Raw genomic sequence first — 24486 nt, forward strand, 5'->3', positions numbered from 1 at the left:
AATCACCCAACTAGCAAAGTGATTGTTGTTCTTAGATTAGAATGTGAAAGCTGGCACAGTTTCCCTTTCTTCCTATTCTTTTTTTCATTTTCTTTCTAGGCTGATCTCAATGACCTTGAATGCCCACCTTCTTGCCTCTGTTTCCCAAGTGCTAGTATGATGGGCATCAGCTGTCACACCTCTGCCTACTCTTCCTTCCTCCCTAGTTATTTTTGATTGATTGATTGACACAGGAACCACAGTGGACATATGGAGGCCAGAGGACAGCTTTCAGCTCCCTCCATCCATGAGTGGGTTCCGAGCATCAAACTCAGGTCATGAGGCCTGGGGCAGCTCTTGTTCTCTTCCTCTGCCCTCCCTGAGAGACTGACCCTGAGTGCCTGGCCTGCCAGTACTGCCTCAGCCTTCTGAGTGGTTGACTAGGTTGTGGCTACACCACCATATCAGACTTAGCAGGTGTTTTGTTTGGTTTCTGGTTTTGGTTTTTGTACACGTGAAATTCTGGATCCCCAAGACCACCTTCCCATTTGACTGTTCTACTAGAGTGGAAAACTGACAGATTCACAGACCTCCCTGAAAACTGTCAACAGCTACAGCCAAACATGTCACAGCAGAAATGCAGCTAATAAAGCAGCCCTCATAGCAGAGTCCATCCAGGGCAGCACCAAGCTTGGCTTCCAGTTATCATTTCCCAGTGGAATCAAGGACAGCACTGTTGTATTTTCAAAAAAAAAAAAATGTGAGAATACACATGGAATATTCCAAATCAAAAACTCTCACCAAACTTTAGTATCCAAACTTCTTAATTTTTTTCATTTATTTATTTCTATGTGTATGGGTGTTTGCTGGCATGTATGCACACTGTATACATATCTGCAGTGCCTGGAGAGGCCAGAAAGGGACATCTGATCTAGTACTCGAGTTCCAAAGGGCTGTGAGGACTGGGAATGGAACCCAGGTCTCTACAAGAGCAGCCAGTGCTCTTAACTGCTGAGCCGTCTCTCCAGCCCTGGTATCTAGAATTTTTATTGAGACTCAATTACATTGAAGTGATTGAGCACCTGTGTGGTGCTAACTTTAGTCTCCAGATCCTCCAGAAACTGAGGAAGTAACAGAAGAGGCAAGCCGCCCACCCTCCTTTAATAAACTGCCCATGTGGTCAGAGCCAAGGACAAAGGTGGCATCTGTCCTTGACAAGAGTAACTCTGTATAATAATCTAGATACAGCAAAGATTACTCTAGAATGTATGGGGAAAGGCAAAGGAACTGTGTGCCTGAGTATGAGTTTAGAGAAACAAAGAATAAACAGAAGAAATAGCCTTTCTGTTCTAAAACAAAAACAGAGAAACTGGGTCTTGAGACACAGGAAGCAAGAGGTAAAGGGTTATAATGACTCTGGAAGCCATGCCAGTTTCTCCTAAAGCTACACACACAACTAGCAACAGCACTTATGGGTGTTGCAGAAAAATAAAAACTATGTTCACATAAAAACTCTGTACTTAGGCAAATACTCATCTCTCAGCTTCTTGGCTGCCATTGTGTGAGCTGCTGTGATCCCACACACCCTCCTGTCATGATAAACTTAAAGCATCGGCCAAAATCAATCTTCTCCTTTTGTTTTGTTCAGTTGTTTATCATAGGGATAAAAAAAAAATGTGACAGATTCAGAAAAGAAGGACAAAGATGTGGAGATGTTACTGTGACCACTCAGTCACATGGTTCAGGAGCCTTTGCCAGTGGTTTCTGGAATTTGTGGAAGTTTAGAGACTAGGCTAGAGAAGCTCTAGAATGTTTAAGCCCACGTAAGCTGTAATTCTGTGCGCTCTCAGAAAACCCGAATGCTGATGGGTGTGAACTATTAAGCCTGTGCTTACGAGTTTCAGATGGGATAAGACACTGCAGGGAACTGGGCTAGAGGCTGTTCGTTACATTGTGCTCAAGGACTTCTCTGCATTTTGTCCATGTCCTAAAACTTTGTGGGAAGCTGAATTTGAAGATGAAAGCAGTTCATAAGGAAGAGGGATTTCGAGGCGGCCTAGCAGTTGGACTGTTGTGTGATTATTGCTGTATGGTATAGTAACCAAGAGTACAGTGAGAAATGTAAGCATAAAGCAAAGAATAAAAGCTTAGAAAACCTATAGTTCCCCAAGAAAAGAAGCACATGCAAAGTTGTGTGCAAGGAGAGTAGAGTGTGCCAGCTGCAAAGAGATAAGGTTTCATCAAAAAGAAACCAAGTCCTTTACTTTGGGACAATAGGAAAAGTGTCCTGATAGGCAGCTCAGGAACTGGCCTGAGCCCACCCATCACAAGTTCAAAGCTATGGAGTTTTAGTTCATTTGAAAGACTGTTCTAAGAGAGCTCCAGAGTGCCCTGCTCTCACAAGGCCACCTTGGAAGCCTTTCCTCATGCTCAGCCAGCTGCAGGCTACTAAGACCGTGGTCCCGTGAGTCTCTTCCTGCTTAAACTGACTTTGTCTGTAGGATGAGGATCTTACAGCCATGCAGAATGTGAGACTTACAAATTCATTGGGGATTTTACCAAGATTTCAAAAGAAGCCTGCGGTGCCAAGACAGTATGTGGCAGGATGAGAACTCCTTCAGAGAGTTCCAAAGCAGGTGAAGCCTCGTGTGGTGGTATTGTGTTCCCCAAAATATTGTGTACCCTAATAAACTTATCTGGGGTCAGAGACAGAACAGCCACTAGATACAGAGGCTAGAAAATGGTGGCACTCACACCTTTAATCCTAGCACTCCAGAGGTAGAAATCCCTCTGGATCTCTGTGAGTTCAAGGCCACATTGGAAACAGCCAAGCATGGTGACACACGCCTTTAATCCCAGAAAGCGAGCCTTTAATCCCAGGGAGTGGTGGTAGAAAGCAGAAAGGTATATAAGGCGTGAAGACCAGAAACTAGAAGCATTTGGCCTGGTTAAGCATTTGGCCTGGTTAAGCATTTGGCTGGTTAAGCTTTCAGGCTTCTAGCAGCACAGTTCAGCTGAGAGCCATTCGGATATGAGGACACAGAGGCTTTCAGTCTGAGAAAACAAGACCAGCTGAGAAGTTGGCCAGGTGATGTTAGCTGTGGCTTGTTCTGGTTCTCTGACCATCCAGCATTTCACCCCAATAACTGGCCCTGGGTTTGATCTTAATAATTAGAACTTTTTAAGATTCATGCTACAGCCTAGGATGCGGTGGAGACCCCAAGAAGTTAGAGAGAACAAAAACATGGAATATCTGCCAAAAGAAAGCCTCAGGTAATGAGCAGAAGCCATGTGAGCCACAACTGGACAGTCCATAGGAGCAGACCTGCACAGACCTTTGGGAACATACCACTTGCTCTGGATGCCAGAGATGGAGTGATGGGTTTAACCTTAACCCTTCTTAGGTTCAGTCTTCCCTTGCTTTTCTTTTTTTCCTCCTTTGTGGAAAGAGAATGCCTGCTCTGTACCAGTAAATCTTGAGAGTATTATCAGTGTGGACTTCTCCTGAGGGGACTTGCCTTGAACATAGTTGGTGCCACCCACCAGGTGGCGTGCTGCATGCAATAAAAGAGGAGAGTGGCCTCGGTGGCACCAGAGCTGTGCCTCACTAATCTTGTAGGTATTACTAATCCTCAGACCCGCCATGTTCCTGTCACTCCCAAAGAGTCCATAACCGTGATAACCTTTTTCTTCTTGTTCTTCTCAAACTCTGTCTACAGAACTCTGCCCCAAGTTTTTCATCCCACTCTCTTACAAGCCAGATCCCTGTTAAAAATCCTTCTCTACTCAACTCTAATTGATGACCACCCTTCCCCTTTGATCTCTTAACTCCCTTTGTTGTATCTTGTCATCGTGCTTTTCACACTCTGGAGGGATTATCTTCCTTGGTTACTTTACATTTTTTGTCGTCTCCTACTAGCAAGCATGTGCAGCCTGGAGAGTTTTCTCTACGGATCCCGCCAAACCCCGGCAGTCCAACAGCCCACTGATAAAATAAACACACAGACGCTTATATTATGTAAACTGTTTAGCCTAATGGCTCAGGCTTCTAGCTATCTAGTTCTTACATCTTAAATTAATCCATTCCATAAAACTATACCTTGCCATGTGGCTCATGGCTTACCTGTATCTTCACATGCTGCTTGTCATGGCGGCGGCTGGCAGTGTCTCCCTCCTCCGCCTTCCACTTCCCAGGATTCTCTCAATTCTCCTCTCTGTTAGTCCCACCTATACTTCCTGCCTGTCCACTGGCCAATCAGTGTTTTATATATTGACCAATCAGAGCAATTTGACGTACAGACCATCCCACAGCAAGCATGCTTCAAGAATAGAGCTCATATATATCCTGCTTGCCACTACACTCCCAGATCCAAGAAACAGAACATGGAATACAGTAAACACATGTGTGAATGAACTAAAGTCAGGAACTCTGGGAGAAATCACATGCCCACAATGTCTGTTCTATCATGTGGTCTATAAAGTTAAGGACCAGGAAAGGTTCAGACAACTGAGCCAGTGTATAGTTTGGTTTAGTTTTGTTTCTAAAAGAGAAGTATGTATTTAGATCTCTCGTCCATTTTTATTTTTTTGTGTATGGTAAAAGTCCTGTCTCACTTTTTGTGGAATGCCAGTCATCTCACCCCCATTTGTTGAAAACATTCTCCTTTCCTCTCAAGTCCTCTCAGTGGCCTTGTCAAAGTGAGCCGGTTTGGTTTGCAGACTCTCTACACTGTCTCGTTGTTTTATACTGTTTTATTACTGAGCTTCCTAATCGGTTTTAAGTTGTGAGGTGCCATCCCTCCTACATCGTTCTCTTTCCCAGTGTTGCTTTGGCTAGTGAGGTTTTGTGGTTCTGTATAAATTTTAAGATTTTTTTCTTCTATTTCCACAGAAACTACCATTAGAGTTTTAATTGGGATTTGTCACACTATGGATAGACCTCCAGGTGCTAAGGGGTTGACAGACATAGAGAAAATGTGGACTCTTTAAAAAGCCAAATAAAAGCCAGGTATAGTGATAAACACCTTTAATCTCAGCACTCAAGAAGCAGGGGACAGCCTTATTTACATAGAGAGTTCCAGGCCAGGCTACATAGAGAGACACTGTTTCATAAAAACACGTCGGGAGATACAGACTGAAGAGATGAAAATGGGGGTGGGGTGGGGAGAGGAGGAGAGGAGCTGGTGTCGTCTAGAGAATCCAGTGCAGTAAGTGCAGAGCATGTGCAAGCCCAGGTGCCTGCTGTGCCACAGGAACAGGATACAGTAATGTTGTATCAGTGGTTTGGGGAAGAAAAACATTTTTAGCTGTTCTTATCATGAAAGAAAATAATTGTGTGAAGTGACATGTTATTTGTTCTGCTGGAGTGACCATTTTACTCTGTGTGTATTATAGATATCACACATATTCAATAAAATTGATGTTTAAGTAATATTTAAATCATCTAAAAAAAAGAAGGTGGCAATGGAAAGAGAACTTTTCACCCATGGTGCCTAGGTGTGTTTGCCTGTGTATGTGTGTACTCCATCTGTGTGCAGTGCCAACCAAGACCAGAAGAGGGCACCAAATCCCTGGGACTGGAGTTACACATGGTTGCCAGCTGCCATGTGGGATCCTCGGAAGAGCAGCCAGTGCTCTCAACTGCTGAGCCATTCATCCAAGTCCCTTTTTGCCCACTCTTAAACGTCAATGTTTTGGTGTATCTTTAGAGGCCAAGTCTTAAGTAACATGTGAGGAAACAGGCATTAAAACCAAAGAAGGCAGGCCAGGCCTAGTGGCCTACACTTTAATCCAAGCTCTTGGGAGGCAAGGTGTGTCTGTGGATATCTGTGAGTTTGAGGCTGGCCTGGTCTTCCAAAAGAGCCAGAACCTACACAGTAAGATACCATCTCAAAATTGAAAAAGGAAAGAGATAGAAAGAATGAAAGAAGGAAAAGAGGGAGGGAGGGAAGGAGGGAGGGAGGAAGGAAGGAAAGAAGGAAGAAAGGTAGAAAGAAAGAAAGAAAGAAAGAAAGAAAGAAAGAAAGAAAGAAAGAAAGAAAGAAAGAAAGAAAGAAAGAAAGAAAGAAAGAAAGAAAGAAAGAGGGAGGGAGGGAGGGAGGGAGGGAGGGAGGGAGGGAGGAAGAAAGCATCTCTATACCAGCTATCTAGAATCAATAGATAAAGTAATAAAAATGCATCTATCATTAATGATTTTGTGGAGGCTGATTAGGACAGTTTGCCCTGGGGTTCAGTGTGAGAGACCTGTCACTACTGAAGACGCTACTCACATCAAGAATAAGTTTACTTCCCAGAGTTGTCTCCTTGGATCTCCTTGCCTTCTCATGTCCCACCAGAGCTAAGAGGCATTTGGCAGAAAGTTGCTAAGCAAACACAGGACGGGCCTCCCCAGAAGCTGCAGGTGTCTGGGGTTTCTGCCCCCCGTGTTTTTGTCCACATCTCTTCTCTTAGGTCAGGCCTGATATCTCACGTTTAGGGTCTCAGCAGAAAGCCAGTGGACTTGCAAACGTGTCAGCAGTGGAAAGAGAAGTGCCTGTCTTTCGCTGCAGCATGCTCACTGAGCGGCAGTTGGCATTTCTGTCACACAGTCCTGATCAATGCCCTTGTGTGGAACACCTCCCTGTGGCAGATTCCCACTTCAAGCCACTTGGAACCACAAGGCTTCCTCAGCATCCATTCTCTGTTCAGATATAAGCTTGTATTTTTAATTATATTCTTTTTAGAAACTCTGGCATTCATTTTAAGACAAAATTTAGTGGTCATGCTTTCTTTTTAGGTGGCACATTGTTTCTCAGTGCTCTTGAGTTTTTCCTGATTCTTTATAACATTCTAAAAATAACTGTTGGTGAACCCATAATTTCATTAGTTAATCCCACTGGGGCTCACTAATACATATTACAGACTCTTGATTTATATATATGAGATTGTCTCAAGAATTCCCTTACCTGTTATTATCAACATAGCTGTATTGACAGGGTCTCTATTGCTTCCTGATTGTGCATACCTTTTTCTCTTGTTAAAGATCAATTTTTAAAAACAAACCTTGTCATTTTTAAAGTATCATAGACATGGTACCCTGTTAATGTATCTCATACACTCATATTTTCTTCTCTCCTTTGTTATAATAACTTACAATGTTTATGCATTACCTTTTGCTTTAAAAAACATTCTTGGGGGGAAGAACAGAGACAAAGCAGGAGTACATGCGAGAGAGTTCTTTCTGAAATAAAGACATAAGAAAACTCTGTTACATTCAGAGTTGACTTTGTGAACAGTGATATTCCCTATTCTCACCACAGCCCGACGTGTAAACTATACATGGAATGTTGAAATTATTCCACAACCTTTTGGTCTTGGGACATGTAAGATAAAGTAACTAGTAATGATTAAAACAGTGACTCAGACAAAGAGATTCTTTTGAATTGTATTTTTTGGTACTGTTTCTCCACAGTTCTAATGTTCTTTGGTCTCTGCTCTCTGTTCATCGCATGTAATTTACCAGTGAACCTCCTATCTGGCAAGTCACACATACTTTTGTGTGCATGTGCGTGCGTGCGTGCGTGCGTGCGTGCGTGCGTGCGTGCGTGCGTGCGTGTAAAACATCACTTGTTTGAGTGCTTTTGGAGACTTTCCCTCTATTATAGAATTTGTTGATGGTGTAAATTGTACAGGTTTTCATGTTAAGACACTCCTTTTACTGGGTTTGGGGTATAGCCCAGTATCAGAGTGCATACTCAGCATTCAAAAGCCCTGAGGACAATCCCAGCACCAAAAGACATACAGAACTCATTTATACTGAACTTTTTAAAGATATGTTTGTATTATTTTAATTATATGTATGGGAATATAAGTGCAGTTGAGTTCAGTTACCCATAAAGGCCAGAGGCATTGGGTCCCCTGGAGTTAGAGTTGCAGGTGGTTGTGAGCTGCCTGGTGTGGGCACTGGGAACTGAACTCAGGCCCCTGAGAAAGCTCTTAAAGACAAAGCCCTCTCCCCAGCCCCTATATTTGACTTTTTAAAACACCTGCAAGAAGTTGGGCAGTGGTGGCGCACGCCTCTAATCCCAGCACTCGGGAGGCAGAGGCAGGAGGATCTCTGTGAGTTCGAGGCTAGCCTGGGCTACAAGAGTGAGTTCCAGGAAAGGTGCAAAACTACACAGAGAAACCCTGTCTCAGGGGGGAAAAAAACCTGCAAGAAAAAAATGGGTTTCAACTTCAAAATAGTGTACATCTACCAAGATATCAAGTATTTTTTAGCTAAATAAGTATTTATATATATTTTTGCCCCTGTGCACACCCCCTCTACAGAGAAAAATGCTACACAGTAAGATCAAATGAACAAGAACATAGATAAGGCTGGTGTCTTAGTTTCCTTTCCTGCTGCTGTAGTAAAATGCCCTAATAAATGCAACTTAACAAAGAAAAAATGGTATTTTGGCTCATAAATCAAGGGTACAGTCCATTGGGGGGGGGGGGAGTCAGGAGACTGGGAACTTGAAGCAACTGTTTACTTGGCATCCACAAAGCACTAACTACAGGCTACTCAGCTCCCCTTCCACTTGCAAACCCAAGACCCCAGCCAGGAATAGTGCCACCCAGAGGGGTGGATCTTCCCACCTAGATTCATGCAATTAAGACAATCCCCAAAGCACATCCAGAGGCCAGGTCTCTGGTGAGTCTAGACTATATCAAGTGGACAGTTAACACTAAACATCACAACTGACTTGTAAGGAGCACGTGGGTTGGTTACCGTGGGAAAGAGTGACAGAGAGAGGCAGAAAATAAAACAGTGTTGCCCTCTCTTCCTGCTTCGTGAGCATTTCATCCTCAGTGACACTTTGTTTACGGAGCTGGAAAGATGGCACAGAGGTTAAAACAAACAAATGCTCCTCCAGAGGAACGAACTTCCATCTCCCAGGGCCACACCATGTGGATTCTTAGCGAGGGTTATCAGTGCTGTGCTGAAGGGGTTTGTTTGCCTTCTGCCTCCACAGCACTGTTCATCCCTGAAAGAATCAGGACAGGAACCTGGAGGCCATGGAGGGGAGCTGCTGACTGGCTTGCTTCCCATGGTTTGCTCAGTCTGCTTTCTTATAGAACCTAGGACCACCAACCCACAATGGGCTGGGCCCTCCCACATCAACCACTAATTAAGAAATCCTCCACAGGCTTGCAGCCCAATCTTATGGAGGCATTTTCTTAATTGAGGTTCCCTCCTCTAAGATGACTCTACCTTGTGTCAAGTTGACATAAAGCTGGCCAGAACAGGCAGCTCACAACTGTAACTCTAGCTCCAGGGACCTGACACCTCTGGACTTCAAAAGCATGCACTCACATGTGCATACACACAAAAACACACACAATAGTCATAATTTAAAAATAAATCCTTTAAGTCGCTGTTCTTTGAGCACTATTGTGTGCAGATTCTCATATTAATTTGTCAATATTTTCAATGGAACTCTGTCCCTGAAATGATTTAACGTTTATTTTAATTACATTTGTGTGCGTGGTTGCTTGGCCTGCACTTACGTCTGTGCACTGCAGGGCCCACTCGGTCAGAGTAGGGTATTGTATAGTCTACACCTGCAGTTACAGATGGTTATCCACCATGTGGGTGCTGGAAAATGAACCTGCGTCCTCTGCAAGAGTGGCGTGTGATTTTCACCACTGATCCACCTCTCCAGCCCCACCCAACTGTTTTAAATGATATCCAAACATATACTTGAAAGTGTGCATGTGAACCAAAACTGGCATGCATCTTCCAAATGCTACTTTTTAAATGTTAAAAGTTTACTTCCAGTAACAGAGGGGTGACTGCATTAGTAAAATGTTTGCCTTTCAACCACAGGACATGAGTTTAATCCCCAGAACTCACGTAAAAAGAAATTCGAGTGTGATGGTATGTGCTTGTAATCCCAGCATTGGAAAGGCAGGGTGAGACAGGCAGATCTGCCAGCCTATTCTACTTGCTAAGTTCCAAGGCCAATGAAAGACCCTGTCTCAAAAAAAAAAATTTTTTTTCAAGACGGGGTTTCCCTGTAGCTTTGGTGCCTGTGCTGGATCTCGCTCTGTAGACCAGGCTGGCCTCGAACTCACAGAGATCTGCCTGCCTCTGCCTCCCGAGTGCTGGGATTAAAGGTGTGTGCCATCACCGCCTGGCTCTAGAAATTTTTAATTAAAAAACTTTTTGAGAATTTCATACATGAGTACTTTATTCACAACATTTCCACCCATCCTTCTTCTAGTCCCAACTCCGTCCATGTTATCCTCTCCTCAAATTAGTAACCTCTTCTCTAGTGTGTGTGTGTGTGTGTGTGTGTGTGTGCGTGTGTGTGTGTGTGTGTGTGTGTGTGTGTTCCATTTAGTGTTGCTGATGGCGAGGGGGAGCACTCCCCAGGAGGCTTGAGGCTTGTCCCTGGGAAAGCCAGATCCTCTCTATTTCAGCAGCTGTTAATTGCCTATATCTCTTCTTCTAAGGATTAGTCTGTGAATTTTTTATAATTTTTATATTACACTTGTGTGTGTATGTGTGTGTGTGTATATATATATGCATGCATGCATGCATGCGCGCGTGCGCCATAACACACATAGAGGTTAGAAGACAACATTCTGGGTTGTTTCTTTCTACCACGTGGGTCCTGGGAGTTGAACCCAGGTTGCTGGGCTCAGTGGAAAGCCCCTGTCTCACCAGCTCAAGAAGGAGATTTTTGGTTGTGAGCCTAGCCTTTAACGGCTGAGCCATCTCTTGGGCGATGGTGGTGCACACCTTTAATCCCAGCACTCGGGAGGCAGAGGCAAGCAGATCTCTGTGAGTTCGAGGCCAGCCTGGTCTACAGAGCGAGATCCAGGAAAGGTACCAAAACTACACAGAGAAACCCTGTCTCGAAAAAACAAAAAGGAGTTTATAAAGATGCAAAATATGCATGTGCCAGTTCTTCAGAAAGAATTCCACCTTCTGTGCCCTAACTCAGTTACCAAAGTAGGTGACTCGGTTGTCAGCCTGCTTGACTTCCTAGTAATCCTCCCTCCTGATGAAAGCAGAACATCTGCTCATTCCTCCGTCTACTTGCAAGAGTAAACGCTGGAGTAACACAGGCACTCAGCTCTCCTTCCTACACTGGTCTCCACAGGCCTGGACTATGTTAGCCAAGAGGTGTCATGAGCAGAAACCAAGAAGATTCTTTAGTGAGTTTATCCTCAAGGACATCTGTTCATCCTTCAGAAAGATTGTCACTAGGGAAAAGGGGGGTTAAAGTTACTTAACAAATTGCTTGAGACCATTGACTCCCAAGTCCCTCCAGAGTCATAGATTGGATTGGTTTTCAAGGAGAAGGAAGAATTGTAAGAGGAGCTCCCTGGGAAAGTTACAAATGGATCCTTACCTGGGCAACACTGGTTGGTGTAGCTGATCACTAAGGAGGAATGCCCAGTGGTAATAGAAAGTTAGGAAGTGAGAAGGAAACAGTTAACACTTGAGGAAAGGCTTAATGTGTTTGAAAATAGTTGTAGCCATGCATCTGAGGATGGACATTCAAAAGGAAGAAATACAGATTAAATACTCTGTCATCATGCCTGCAATTTAATAGTTATTACTGAACTGAGAGTGGATTGTCTACAGAAAAAGACAAACTTTTCATAAACCTACCCAGAGGCAGAGCCTCCTTCTGGAAATACTCATGGCATTTATTTGAAACAGATGTGTTTGAAGGTATCTAGATATTTGCTTGTATTTTCAGACTGTAACTACCTCCAAATCCAAAGGAATCCTTGATGGACATAATTTAACTTAGTAAAAAAAAAATGATATCAGCATGTTCCATGTGTTTTAAAAACCTGGTAATTTTACACACATACTGATGTAGTCAGACTTTTCCCCCTAAGAATTCCATTAACAATTATCAGAATTCATCCAGGCCCTTCAGGATTTACCAGTAAAACCTATACTCATCAATCCCTCCCACTGAATAAATTGAATTTTGCCAGAAATGCGTAAGCAAATAGAGAAATGACCTCATTTTTCAGTCTGAACACAGTGGCGTTGGAGAATATGTCTCCAGAGTATGACTTCAATATTGGTTCTTAATTCCAAGCACAGGTTCACAAGGCCAGAGAAGAGGGGGGTGAGGCCCTCCTTGGGAAGGCACCTGTGAAGAGATGAGTTCTTGGGCAGGAGCAGCTCCCACAGCTAAGTCGCATGCACACACTGTAGCTTTCTGCTCTCTGGCCAACGGAGTGCAGCCATAGCATCTTTATTGTTATAACTCCCAGATTGTGATACTGTCACAAAGCTGTTGCTAGGCAACAAATGTGGTTACCAGGTCTCAGCGAATAGCTGAAGGGGGAAGGCAAAGTCTTGCACCATTGTAGAGTAACCATAGCAATGACCTACTATTACAGACTAAAGAATTATCATTAACAATGTTAAAGTATCAGAGGCCCTGAATTCGGAGACTTCCAAGCAGTATCTGCATAATTAAGTGATTGAGGACAAGATTCTGTTTCAAAGCTAACCACTCATAATTTCTATGGGGGGGATATTTGTAATTTTATTTTTAATTAAAAATTGATTATGAAGTTATTGGTTAAATTATACATGCTATCACAAATAGATTTTTTAAGCCCGGGTTATTCGTGTCTTCCCATGCCTACATGTTACTTATCGCCTTTATCAAACTGTAGGTTCCATTTGATTTGGAAAATAGTGTATAATATTCAACCTAAGCCCCAGTCAGAAGCTGTGGTAAAATAACCTGGTAAATTGAAAATCTACCGCTTCTCTGAATACCCCGACTGAATAGGGGGCCTAAATGCTTTCAGTGGTTCCTCTTTGAAACACTTTTTGTCTGGCTTTTCTAGATCCATCCTCCTAAAATCTGTAAAGCATGTGGCCCGCCTAGAATACTTTCAAGGCTCCTAGTCTCCTTTTGAATCTGGCCTTTCATTAAATATCTCCAGTGATTTGGTCCCCGTGACCTCGCTGGAGCAGTCGTGTCCAACATCAGAGACTGGGAGAGCCCAGAAAAGGAATTATTCCCCGCTCTCTGCCTGGGAGCCGGGCCACCGAGGCGCTGTGGGGTGGGTGTGGTAGACTCGGGATCCCGCACGCTGGGGAAACCAATCCCAGGCCTGGGGAAGTGGGTGGTTTCCAGGCGGGAGAGGGAGTGGCCCTTCCCGCTGAGCTACTGGATTGGCCCGGAGGGCGGGAGGCCCCGGGCGCTCCCGGCGGCTCCTCGGGGCCCCGCGGGCGGGTCCTGGCCCGGGGCGGGGGACCGGCGGAACCCGGTCCCTGCGCTGCCCCGGCCGGCGGGCTCGCCGGTGGCCGCGCTCTCCGGGAGGGCGGGGCTCCTCGCCGCCTGCGGGTGGCCGCACACCCGCCACACCTTGTAATCCCGTGTGTGTCTCCGCAGGCACCGACCGCCACGAGCTCACTTCCTGGAAGAGCTTCCCGTCCATCTTCAAGTTCTTCGCGGAAGCGTCGGAGGCCAAGAGCAGCTCGCAGAAGCCCGCCCTGACGCGGCGCTCGCACCGGATCAAGCACGAGGAGCTGTGAGCTCGCCGCCGCCCGAGCGCCCGCAGCCTCCCGGCCCCCATTAGATTGCTTTCTTCCTCCAGCACAGGGTCTCGATACGTTCGTCTAAATAGCGTTTTGCATTATTTCTAGATGAGTGCAACTGTCAAAGCAATATGGACTCGCGGCCCGTCTCCTGCGGGCTGAGCCCGGCTTGGCGCAGGGGTCTGCAGGCGGCCGAGCGCGGCTGGGTGCGCCGAGCCCGGCTTCGAACCGCCCCGGGGAGCCGCGGGCGCTGCAGCCCAGCGGCGTCTGCGCGGTCCTACCGCCCGCTGCAGGGCGGCCGCTACTGCCCAGCCTCAACCGGGCCCGTTTTTACTCCCCCTTAAACCTAGCAAGCTTTTATTCTAGACTTCAAACTTTCCTTTTAACCAGGTTTTTCCCTCGGGTCATCTGATGAGCTCCTCTCTTTTTAGAAGGCCACACACCGGGGTCCTAGAAATGCCAACTTTAAATTGAGAACATGAATACCATGATGAATTTGGGGGAGTACAAATTGTTCTCTCTTGTAATGACTGATTTCCATTTCAAGACTGAAAGAAAAACTTTGAATAAAAATTCATAAAGTACTGAATCCGAGTCCTTTTCTCCGGACATTCCTGCTTAGTTGAACCAGAGTCTTTATGTCTCTGACTTGAGGAGAGAGCGTTCGAATGAAAACGTAAGCAGGTATTTTAGATGCAGGTATAAGGCCCCATTTTCAGTGAAATTTCTAACTTATGAAAACTGACCCTACTGTTAATATGTAACATGGGGAGAGGCATTTAGGTGACACACTCAAGGCTTGCTCTCTCTACTCCCATGTGGAGTTTTGGTGGTAGTTACTAATCCGTGCTGAGTGTGCTTGGACCTTTCTTGTAGTAAACCCTTGTGGTTACACCATTTATTTTTTACTGTCATCAAGAAAATGAAACTGCATACCCTTGTCCTTCTGAAAGGCTATGTAAAGTTAAAATGTTTCAGTTTTCATCTACAATAGGAAACGAGAATGATTTTCTCTTTTAGGTCCAAAATTTTTAGTGTTCCACTTCTTCTGATAGGGTTTTGCCATATAATCCAACAGTTAGGTCCTTTAACCCAACTGGGATCTGGCCAGCACGGTGAAATACAGAAGATAAAATAGGTTGACATTTTACTGGCTTTTAAATTAAAACATTAAACATTAATTACTTGAAGAATTTAATTAGTGAAGATTATATCCAGTGGGTGAGATTGTAAATTTAATACTTCCAATCCTTTCTTAAGTAAATTCAACAAGTAATGTGCCTGCCTCGTTTGAGAACATGGAAAAGTATATCCAAAATGAAACCGAGGTACTGTCTAATGCCTCAGAAGAAAACCTGGACTCAGCAAGCTTATGGAGAATTTCTTTAATATTATGAACTGATTTCAGCAAGTTTTAAAACTGGTAATATCTCCTGTTCCTTAGCATCTACATGCGTTCAATAGTTCTGTGTTCTGAGTGCCGGTGAAGTAACGTGGCTGTGGCCATGTCTGGTCATCTTCTGATATTACTTGAGCAGAAACAACTTAAGAGGAAAATCAAAATGGCATTTTACCCCCAGCTCCTGGGTGGTTTAAAATGTGTTAATCCAACAATGTCAAGCACATTGCTCTGTCATTGTCGCCCTTGACATTTCTAATTTTAGAAGGATTGGTGAGCTCAAAAAAAAAAAAAGATAGCTTCCCAATGGCTAGGTTTGGAAAATTGGTGTGGATTGAATGTTATAAATTGTCTGGTGTTTTAGTATATAAAAATATTCACTAATTTTGTGACATTAAGACAAAAGCCAGCACTTATACAGGAATAAATTTGTGAAGGTTCTGCAGCTGAATTAAAGCAAAGTAAATGTGCTCAGCTTATGAACCAAAGGACTCCTGGTCCTTCCCTCCAGATCCCTCACTTGTACAGAGAGTGTCATTGATTTCTTATGATGACTATTTTATAATCACTGAATTGTAACCTTGTTATCTGTCTGGTAGAGAGCTATTTACAGAGTTATATTTTGTAAATGTCTGTTACTGCTTGTGGATCTGCATTGTAGCAACCCACAGGGAGCCAGGCAAGCACTCCAGAGATAAGTGACTCCTTATAGCATAGGATTTCGTAACCTGTTGATTGGGATGCTGTTGGTGTATGTGTAATGATACTGTTCACCTCGGTTTTCTTGGGCTAACAACAAGCAGTTGACAGTACCCCACCTGCAGAGGGGTGGCCAGTGTTAATATTTCTTCTCTGGTCTTCTCCCTGTTATCTCCTTAAAAAGATTCTGGGCATGGGGTGGTATAAAGGTAGGCTGTGGGCTTTTTTTTTTTTTCTTCTTTAACTATATACTTAGTTCTTAGAGTAAATAGATTGAGAAAGACATAAATTGGAGATTCAGAATAGTCCTGCTGAAGCTTCGGTGCCGGGCAGCTGCTTTGGAGCTTTCTAAAGGGACCTAACATGCAGTCCTTGAAAGTCATGCTGGATATTTGAAAGACCATCTACTTGTAATAATGTTCTTTTCTCAAATTTCTACCTTGTGCTTCCTGGAATGCATTTCTGTTTATATGTCAAAAATAAATAAATAAAGCATAGGAGTTTCCTATAATCTCTTTTCTGTTAACATTTTAAAATAAAAAAGGTTTTTCCCACAAGCAACTGTGTGTGTTAATTCCTCCTCAGAAGTTCTTTTTTCATCACCTGCACAGGGGCTTTCAAAGCTGAGACCTAAAGAAAGTGATTGGACCATATGCATGAATATTAAGCTCATAGCTATGATTCTTACTGTTGCTGTTGCTGTGAGCAATGTCTAACTTAGCTGAGTCTCTACTTGGCTCACATATATCGTAAAGATAACATTTTAGTCAAATGTTTTTAATATATAAGGAAATTAGAACAACTTGTCTACGGAATGATTTATAAAATAGCCATTGATATACAGTAAATATGTTTTTCAAAGGGAGCCTGGTAAGATTCAGTTGCTCCCAAACTGCTGATGGTCAGACCTTGATGACGTGTGCTCGGTCCATAACTGAGTTGTGCACATTTCTGTTACAGTTATTCCTTCTGAAACCTTTCTCTCCTGTGAGGGGGTTTGGGTGACAGAGTGTGTTAACTAAATTAGCACTGCTAATTTACAACTAGATTTTTTTCATGTTTCTCTGTATTGCAGAGTTCCAGTCCAAACATGTATGGTATAATCATTGTTTAGACTGTTAACTGATAGGCTCCTGTTGAAAGCAGTACTCCAAATTCACTTAAGAAAAATTACTATTAAGTAACTTTCACAGTATAAAATTTCACAGTCTAAATTTTTTGGAAAATTTTCTCATGTCTTGTGGGGAGAGGCTAAAAATTAAACACGAGGCATTCATATACTTGAAATATGGGTGGCAGAGGGGGTATAATTGTGATACTTATATACCCTCTGGCATAATATAAAAGACTCTAACATAACCCTTTCAAAAAATGTTATACTTTCCTTCCTTCCCTGTATAGAATGTCTGAGCAGTAGTCTCTTGAATTGTTCATCTCTTTATCTAATATTCTATTAATCTCAAAAAGTGATCAGTTTGAATCTGGGAAAGGGATTTTAATCAACACTTCACAGAGCTTAAAGCTACCCCACCTAAAGCATTGGCTTTGTGCGGTGGTTTTAGATTTAAGCCATTGTAGCTGCTGTGCACTGTACTCGGAAAATGTACACCTACTAGAGGATGCTGGAAGGGTGGCACAAGATGCATTAAGAGAGGTCCACGAATAGAAACAGTTATTGAAGCATCCCAGCATTTATCTGGAAGTCTGCATTTTTAAACAGCAAAGATAATTTTTAAACCTCACCCTTAGAAGGGATGGATGTTGATTTAATTGATTCCTTTGGATCAATGTTTTTAAAGTTTCACACCACTGCTTTCATGAAGTGATGTCTTTAGCAGTCAGTGGTTTGACATGAGACTTCTCAGATTTCATCAGTGGGACCCTCCATGACATCTAAAACTATGCAACAGCCTGTGTGATGGTAACTTTGGGACTGGGAGATCTCAAGGCTAATGTGACTGGTAGAATGAAGAATTCTTATTAATTCTCGGTGTAAAGATTTTATAGGAATAATAATGGAAAATGAAGCACAAAAGCTTACCATTTGCCATTTAGAGAAAGCTGTCCTGAAGATTTGGTCAATAACTGGACATCATTGAGTGGCCAGTATTTCCCTGTGGATGTAAAACTTAGAAGATGAACATTTGACTTAATCCATGATATCTTTTCAGGCAACTTTTCTTGGACCCTTGCCTTGAAGTTTGTGGAAAACCTTTCACTATACTCTTTGTATCATTGGAATTGAACTTTTTTAAAATAGCTATGAAACATGTTTCTAGGAAGAAATGTATGAAGGTCATGCACCTGTCTGTCCAGATCATCATTCAGCTTTTCCTTCCATAGCTGTTACATTGGGTGACGTGCAAAATTGTCATAGGGAAAATGATATTGAACTTACTCTGTGACCAAAACAAAGAATCTGAAGTGAAAAACAGCCAACACCCCAAGAACGATATGTCTCCCTTAAAGTTTACAATTTGAATAATGAACTCAGATGGAAAGTTGGCAGGAAAGCAAACCACGGCACCGTCACATCACAAACCATTTTCACTTTTCTGTCCAATTTCAGAGTGCATGTGTTTGTGAGTATTTCACTAGATCAGTGACAGCTCTTTATTTGCATAATTATATGCTCTGGTCTGAAGAGAAAACTAACCCCCAAATTTCATGGGTCACCAGACTGCAACAATCAATGTTTTATCACGTATGCGAAGCAAAATCTAAGAAGCTATATGAAGTTTCTTGGGGAGTTTTTACTCCTCAGAAAATTAAAGAGTTTTCCTCTCCTGAATAGATTCAAAATCTTTCCAAGTTCTTTGTAACAGAATTCTGTTTGAAGGCAAAACCAGAGATTAACATGTAGATGTGATTGTAGACTCACAAACATTGCTTCAAAGTGGTTTAAGAAGAATAGCATTTTTGCTGCACTAAAATTAAAATTCTTCATACTATGAGAAAAAAGTATTGGTCAAATTATGATTTGCCAAAATGAAGTCCAAATTAATTACCATTGAATATGAAGTTCATTTCCTTTCTTAAAATACCTCAGGTTTTTTTAAGACCAAATAGAAAAAAGTTATGTGCATATATACATATATATGTCTCACTTATACATAGCATTGTATGTAGTACTTATGTCCATTCCTGTTCATTTCAACTGAAATCTACAGACAACATATATAATATGTGTATGTCTATTCAGTGCCTGTAACATAGTAGGTGCTCTGTATGTGCTGGTCTCCATGAAACTTTGTTGTTGTTTTGTTTTTTTTATGAAATAGACTTTTCATGCTCAAAATCTTCCAGGCATTGCAATAAATATTTTTAAGTGCTTCAAACTTGTTTTGCATCTGCAAATCTCCACTGATATGCAATATGTACGTGTGTGTGTGTGTGTAAGGTTGGCTTTATTTCATTAAAGAAAATTGATTTAAACTGCTAATGTCTATAGTTTGCAGGCACTCTGCCAATTTTGGAATACAAAAGAGCATAGAGACACATGCAGACCATGGCTTGTTGCTGTTGTTTTATGGCGTTATTAAAATCCTGGAAAATCTGTCTCTACCTAGTTTCTTAAGGAGCACAAGGTGGGAAGTGCACTTTTGTAAAAGCACTGGAATGTGAACTTCATTCAAAGTTTCTGCAGACAACATGCTAGAATGAAGAAAAGGGAGGCACTGGGGAAACTAAGAGTGGCATGGTCCCAAGTATCTTGTTCCATCTGAAGACTGAGAGGTCTGTAGAGTTGGGTGTCAGAAATTTCCTAAAATATTGCTATTATTTCAATGAAAGGCAAACTCCTTCCCTCAAGTTTTAAAGTTGAATTATGATTGAAAGCTATTTTCTGGTTCTCATCATCTGAGAAACCAAACCTCTGCTTGTCAAGATCACTCCCAGTGAGACTGTCACCTTTGTAGCGGTCCTACTGAGATGATGCTCATACCTTCTGACGCCCTCCCTGGAGTTTCTGTCCTGACTGAAGGCCTGGGATTCCTCCAGGTGGAAACTCCTCAAAAGGAATTCTGTAAAAACCAATAAATCCAAGTTTAGAATTTTATCCAAATAGAACTAGAGGATAGAAAACTATTCTTCTGGGTCAGATAAAAGGCATTTCATTTTTAAGGGAAAAACACTTCTAAGAAAAATAATAGACAATATTTATAGCTACCTTTTTTTCTATGTTACCTTTGTGAGGACATTGCTTAAGCATCAGATGCGGCTCTTCCAAGAATGGAGAAAAGTCTGTTATTTCCCACTCACTTCTACACGAGGGGAAGACCAGTGTCTCCCTCTTCTATCATGTACAATGATGTTTGTTCAAATACCACCTAATTCTTACACTATCTGAAAGGTTGCCCCGACCCCCTTCTCCTCACATACCTCCTAGTAATCTTTCAAAAGCTTTCCATCTTTTAAAAATCATACTTAAATAAGTGTTCTTTCAAATAAATGTGTAGCTTTCCTGTATTGTCAACTGGAGAAATATCATCATGGTGTGTTGAGGTGGTGTGGTGTTTTCCACACCCCTGGAGCCCACCTCTTTTGCTCTTGCTTTGCTTCAGTAAGTTACTTAATATCATCCCCTGGAATAACCAGCTCTAAAAATAACAGTAGTTCAGAATGACATGATTTGGCTTTCATGCAGTTTTGAAAGAAAACCATTAAAATTGCATTGATCTCACAAATATTGATCTAGTGCTTGATATCAAATATCAAATGAGATGCTGTCAGTTGCTGCTGATCACTGTGTCAGCTGTTTGAATTCATGTCCTCTTCCTTCTTCATTGCCACGTGATTCAAGTTGCTGAGGATACATAGATTTTAATGATTAAAACAATTAATGTCAATTCTTTTCCTGTTACTCACAATTCTGGCTTTACTAAACATAGTGAATGATCTATCTGTGATATCGTGTGTAGAGTGCTTTTCAACAATATGGCTTATTACTGGATAGCTTACATTTCTATTTACAGTCCTTTACCTTAATATTGAAATTATTTCTATCTGATTCCTGCTTTCTTTCTGATTACCAGCCTTTTTTTTAAAAAAATCAAGATTGTTTGCTTTTGAGTAATGCAATCAAAAGTATGCTTTACAACACAGAATGAATTCTTAGCCATACACTACAACATGTAAGTCTTTCCTTTTATTCTTGTTGATGAAAATAAAACTACAGTAGTTCCCAAATGCAAAATTCAAAGAAGTATTTAGGTGAAAAAATATCTTTCTCAATAAAATGTGATCTAGCAGGTTTAAGCCACCCTCGGCTTCATCTTTCCCTAGCACTCTGGAAATAGCTAACTATCCTATCCTTGGATATATTTAGAGTCTCAAGGCATACTTTTTCTTTTTTCTTTCCTCTTTATTTTTTACATCAGCAATTACTGATTACATACTTTGATATCTGATACACTTGAAGGAGGAAAACACCTTACAACAACGACCAGTTAACACTGCTGTCTACACTGTAATGACCCAGAAATAAAAGTAGGACCTGCCTAGATTGTTTTTAATTGTACTGCCTCACTCGTGTTTTTCACATTCCTGTGAGCTGGTGTCCCTTTTCACTTTACACCTTGCGTTGGTCTGGAGACCGGAAAACCAGGCAACGTGTAGGCTCCCTGCTCTCCCCAGCACCATGGACAGCGCCCAGCGCCCCCCTTCCGTATCCCCTTTGGCCAGAACCCCAAAGTTCCAGCCTGGCGAGATTCCTCACTCCAGCCACTCCCCTGACATAGGATATTCCCTTCTGAAACCTCGGCATCTGAGCCCCAGACAACAGTGAGCTTAAAGACTGTGGTTTGTGGGTGGAGAGTCGTGCCCGCGCCCCGCTCGGTGTTAATCAGAGCTCCCGGAGTTGACGCTCCATTTGCCTGCGAGTCTCCCGAATTTGCATCTAGTCTACCGTAGCTCCACCCCGTAGCCACTGCTACGGTAAGGGTCTTCCCTCCTCCAACCCAATTTTTCTTGAACCAACTTTTCATCACCATCCTTTAGCTAGCAAGATCTGTATCAACTCCGCTTTAAAGGGTTTCTGCTGGGACCACTTTGTTCATAGGCCTATAATCTCAGTAGCCACAGATCTGTGTCCCCAAAAATGTACATCCAGACCCGACAGTCCCTGGTCCCACCACTCTGCTGATGGCTGAAGCTGTCTGACTAATTCTGGGGCGCCTAGGCGCTGCTTCATCACCCCTCCGAGCTGCCAAGCGAAGCCTCTCTGCGGCAGGTTCGCGGCTGGGCGGCTTCAGAGCCTGACAGCGATTATTTGACAATACCAACGCCTCTGGCTCGTTTTCTCCTCTGCAAACCCCAGTCCTAGCTGTGTTTTCAGTAAATCTCCTTGTTTGCCTTTCCCCCCCACCCCCACCCCCAGTTGTCGCGTTGAGCAAAGTGCAGTAATGGAAGGCCACTCCTGGTGGCATCTGGTTCATTGCGGAGTCTCCCTGGCAACCCCAACCACCACTCCTAAGAGGACCTTTTACCGATTCCAAATATAACACCTTGCTGTATTGCAAATCTTGACTTATTTATTTGCCTTTGAGTGTAATCTCTCCCATCCCGTCAGAACACAGTTTGGATCATCCGCTATCATGAGTCGATACTGGGGTTTAAAAAACACTTTGTTTAGGGCAAGTGAGACTGTCAAAATCAAGCATCTATTAAAGATTGAATAAAATCCGTTCCAAACCAACTTAGTGCAAACTTTTCGAGTTTGAGTGATAAGCAAGTGAAACGGGGAAAGAGCCCTGGTTTTTCCTTGGCAAACGGGATTTCGCACTGCTCTGCATAATCACAGGAACTATACGATACATTTCAGGGGAAAACTTTTTTCTGACACTGTATTACAATAAAAAAATGTCACTGACTTTCTCAGTTTAGCGGCAAGTTAGCAGCAAAACACCTTGTTTTTCTTTCCATTGAGACTCGCAAATAATTGGTTAAATCTTTCACTGGTTAGCAATTCAATTTCCTCTCTCAGAACTGCTGTGAGCAGCTTCCTCTCTCACACTGCCCACACGAACCTGATGCCCTGCCCCCTCGGCAAAGTCACTCCTGAGTTCGCTCTTCCCAAAGAGAATTTTCCTTAGTTTGACCATCACTTAAGTCTCATTAGTCGTTGTGTATAAACCCATGCTATTAGAGAAACTCAGTCAGGCTGGAAGTTGTTTAAACCAGCAGCTGGACCCTCTAGGAGAACCGATGGAAACGCACCTAGCTTAATGCAATTTGGCAGCTGGAGTGTGGGGGGGGCGGGGGAGGCTACAAAGGGGACCTGTTGAACTTGGTGACTTGAGACTCATTTATTCTGGGCTAGAGTGCACCTCCCCCTATCCGAATTCATAGTTCAAATATTTCTAGGTGTTTACAAGTCGTTGGTTGGTGTATTTTTTTTATTTATTTTTTTAATGATCTGGGTTTCTACTTTGGAGAATGTTTCATTCTATCCTGTTCTGGTGCAAAGGGGACTTGGGTGCAAGAAACGACGCAGGTTTTTCTTTGTGAGTAGAAAGCAAGAGTTGTGGAGACTTGGGGTGACAGGGATGGCATTAAGTGAATCCCTAGGTGATGGGCTTTGCTCTCAGTATGGATGCCGGGAGATCTTTTTCCACCATGCAAGCTTTCTTTGTTAATAAGGGTTTTTTTTTTTTAAACATTAAAGAACACTATATTCCTGATTCAGTTTCAGAATGACTTTCCTGGATTACTTAAATAAGTTAGAAACTTACTATATTTTAAGACCATTTTTGCCAGAGAAAACAGTGAATAAAAAAGAATATGAGCTCAGTTTCTATATCACAAAACATTGAGGATATAAATCAAGCAAGTCTCCATGAAAGAAACATCTCTATCAGTGTTTGCTACCTACCTGTATGTATATGGTGGGACTTTTAGGAAATCTTCCCAAAGCATAGATGACTGTTTTTCTCCCTTATTTTTGTCAAGTGTTTCATTCCAAACCTATCCAGTGATTTCTGATGTCCTGGCCATTTTTGTCCCTCAAATCTTTTAAATTTTCTTCTACCTTGACCACTTGTTAACGTCAAATATTCAGTATCTAGTTAGTTAGAGAAATATATTTTATACATTATAAAAGAATAGGTTCCGTGAATGAATTGAAGAGGGCAGGGATTAATAAGTTCTAGTCGTGAAGACTTCTTGGGGAAGGGAGAGTATAAGTCATGACTACTAAGTGTCAATGGGCCATAAGAATAGTTAAAAAGAGCTAGACAGATCCTCTGGAAGCAGAGGGAATGGTGTAGGTCCCAAAATCACCCAGGAATTCATCCAGGTTGCCGGATGCCTGGCTCCCCCCTCTGCAGCTTGCCCAGGGAGACAGCTACCTTGCTACCTGAGAGACTGAGGGTTAATTCTACACTTCTTTACTAGGACAATTTACTAGCCACACTGGACTTCAATTAATTCAGTTTGGGAGGTGGCTGGGTGGCTGCATGCTTGTTACTCCCTTTTTAAGACAGCTCTATAATTTCAGCCTTTTCTGACGTAATTAAAACCTTTGGTGACTCTATTTTGTCCCATGGTGTGGAAAAGAAATCGCCCATTCTTTTCATGGGTGAAACTTTCGAAGAACTTTAAAATAAACTATGCAGTTTTGCATCAGATTTTTTAGCAAGTAAGTATGTTAGGAATTCAGATAAGCCATTAGAGTCATGCTTTAGCTGTCAAGTGATTTAATATTAGAGGGACAAATGTAATTGGTTTGCAACTTACCCAACTTTTAATACTACTTATATTTCTGGAAAACAGCACCTGATTACATTCACCATGCAAAAGAGTCTGAACTGGTACCTCAAGAAGGTAACAAAATATATGAAGTCTTTAAGTAAATGGTTGG

The 24486-nt window shown here is 42.4% G+C and overlaps 2 protein-coding genes across 12 annotated transcripts in view; one reads left to right on the forward strand and one right to left on the reverse strand.

Annotated features, from left to right (window-relative positions):
* Arb2a (ARB2 cotranscriptional regulator A) overlaps positions 1 to 16186 on the forward strand; it is a 448678-nt gene extending 432492 nt beyond the window's left edge. For all 4 annotated transcript variants that reach the window (XM_076552005.1, XM_076552009.1, XM_076552007.1 and 1 more), the window contains one exon: positions 13386 to 16186. In XM_076552005.1, coding sequence (XP_076408120.1) covers positions 13386 to 13528 — 143 coding nt within the window. In that variant the 3' untranslated portion in view covers positions 13529 to 16186. The remainder of the gene's footprint in view (positions 1 to 13385) is intronic.
* LOC121822864 (uncharacterized) overlaps positions 1 to 24486 on the reverse strand; it is a 62948-nt gene that overhangs the window by 28108 nt on the left and 10354 nt on the right. For 3 of the 8 annotated variants that reach the window (XM_076552014.1, XM_076552013.1, XM_076552011.1), the window contains exons 2-3: positions 19573 to 19651; positions 7128 to 7198 (exon numbers count right to left, since the gene is read on the reverse strand). In XM_076552014.1, coding sequence (XP_076408129.1) covers positions 7128 to 7198; positions 19573 to 19651 — 150 coding nt within the window. Of the gene's footprint in view, positions 1 to 7127; positions 7199 to 11988; positions 13135 to 19572; positions 19652 to 24486 lie in introns of those variants that run through there. The other 5 variants (XR_013044779.1, XM_076552015.1, XR_006064164.2 and 2 more) reach the window with 4 other exon arrangements.

The sequence above is a fragment of the Peromyscus maniculatus genome, chromosome 15, assembly GCF_049852395.1.
Source record: "Peromyscus maniculatus bairdii isolate BWxNUB_F1_BW_parent chromosome 15, HU_Pman_BW_mat_3.1, whole genome shotgun sequence".
NCBI classification, from domain to species: Eukaryota; Metazoa; Chordata; class Mammalia; order Rodentia; family Cricetidae; genus Peromyscus; species Peromyscus maniculatus.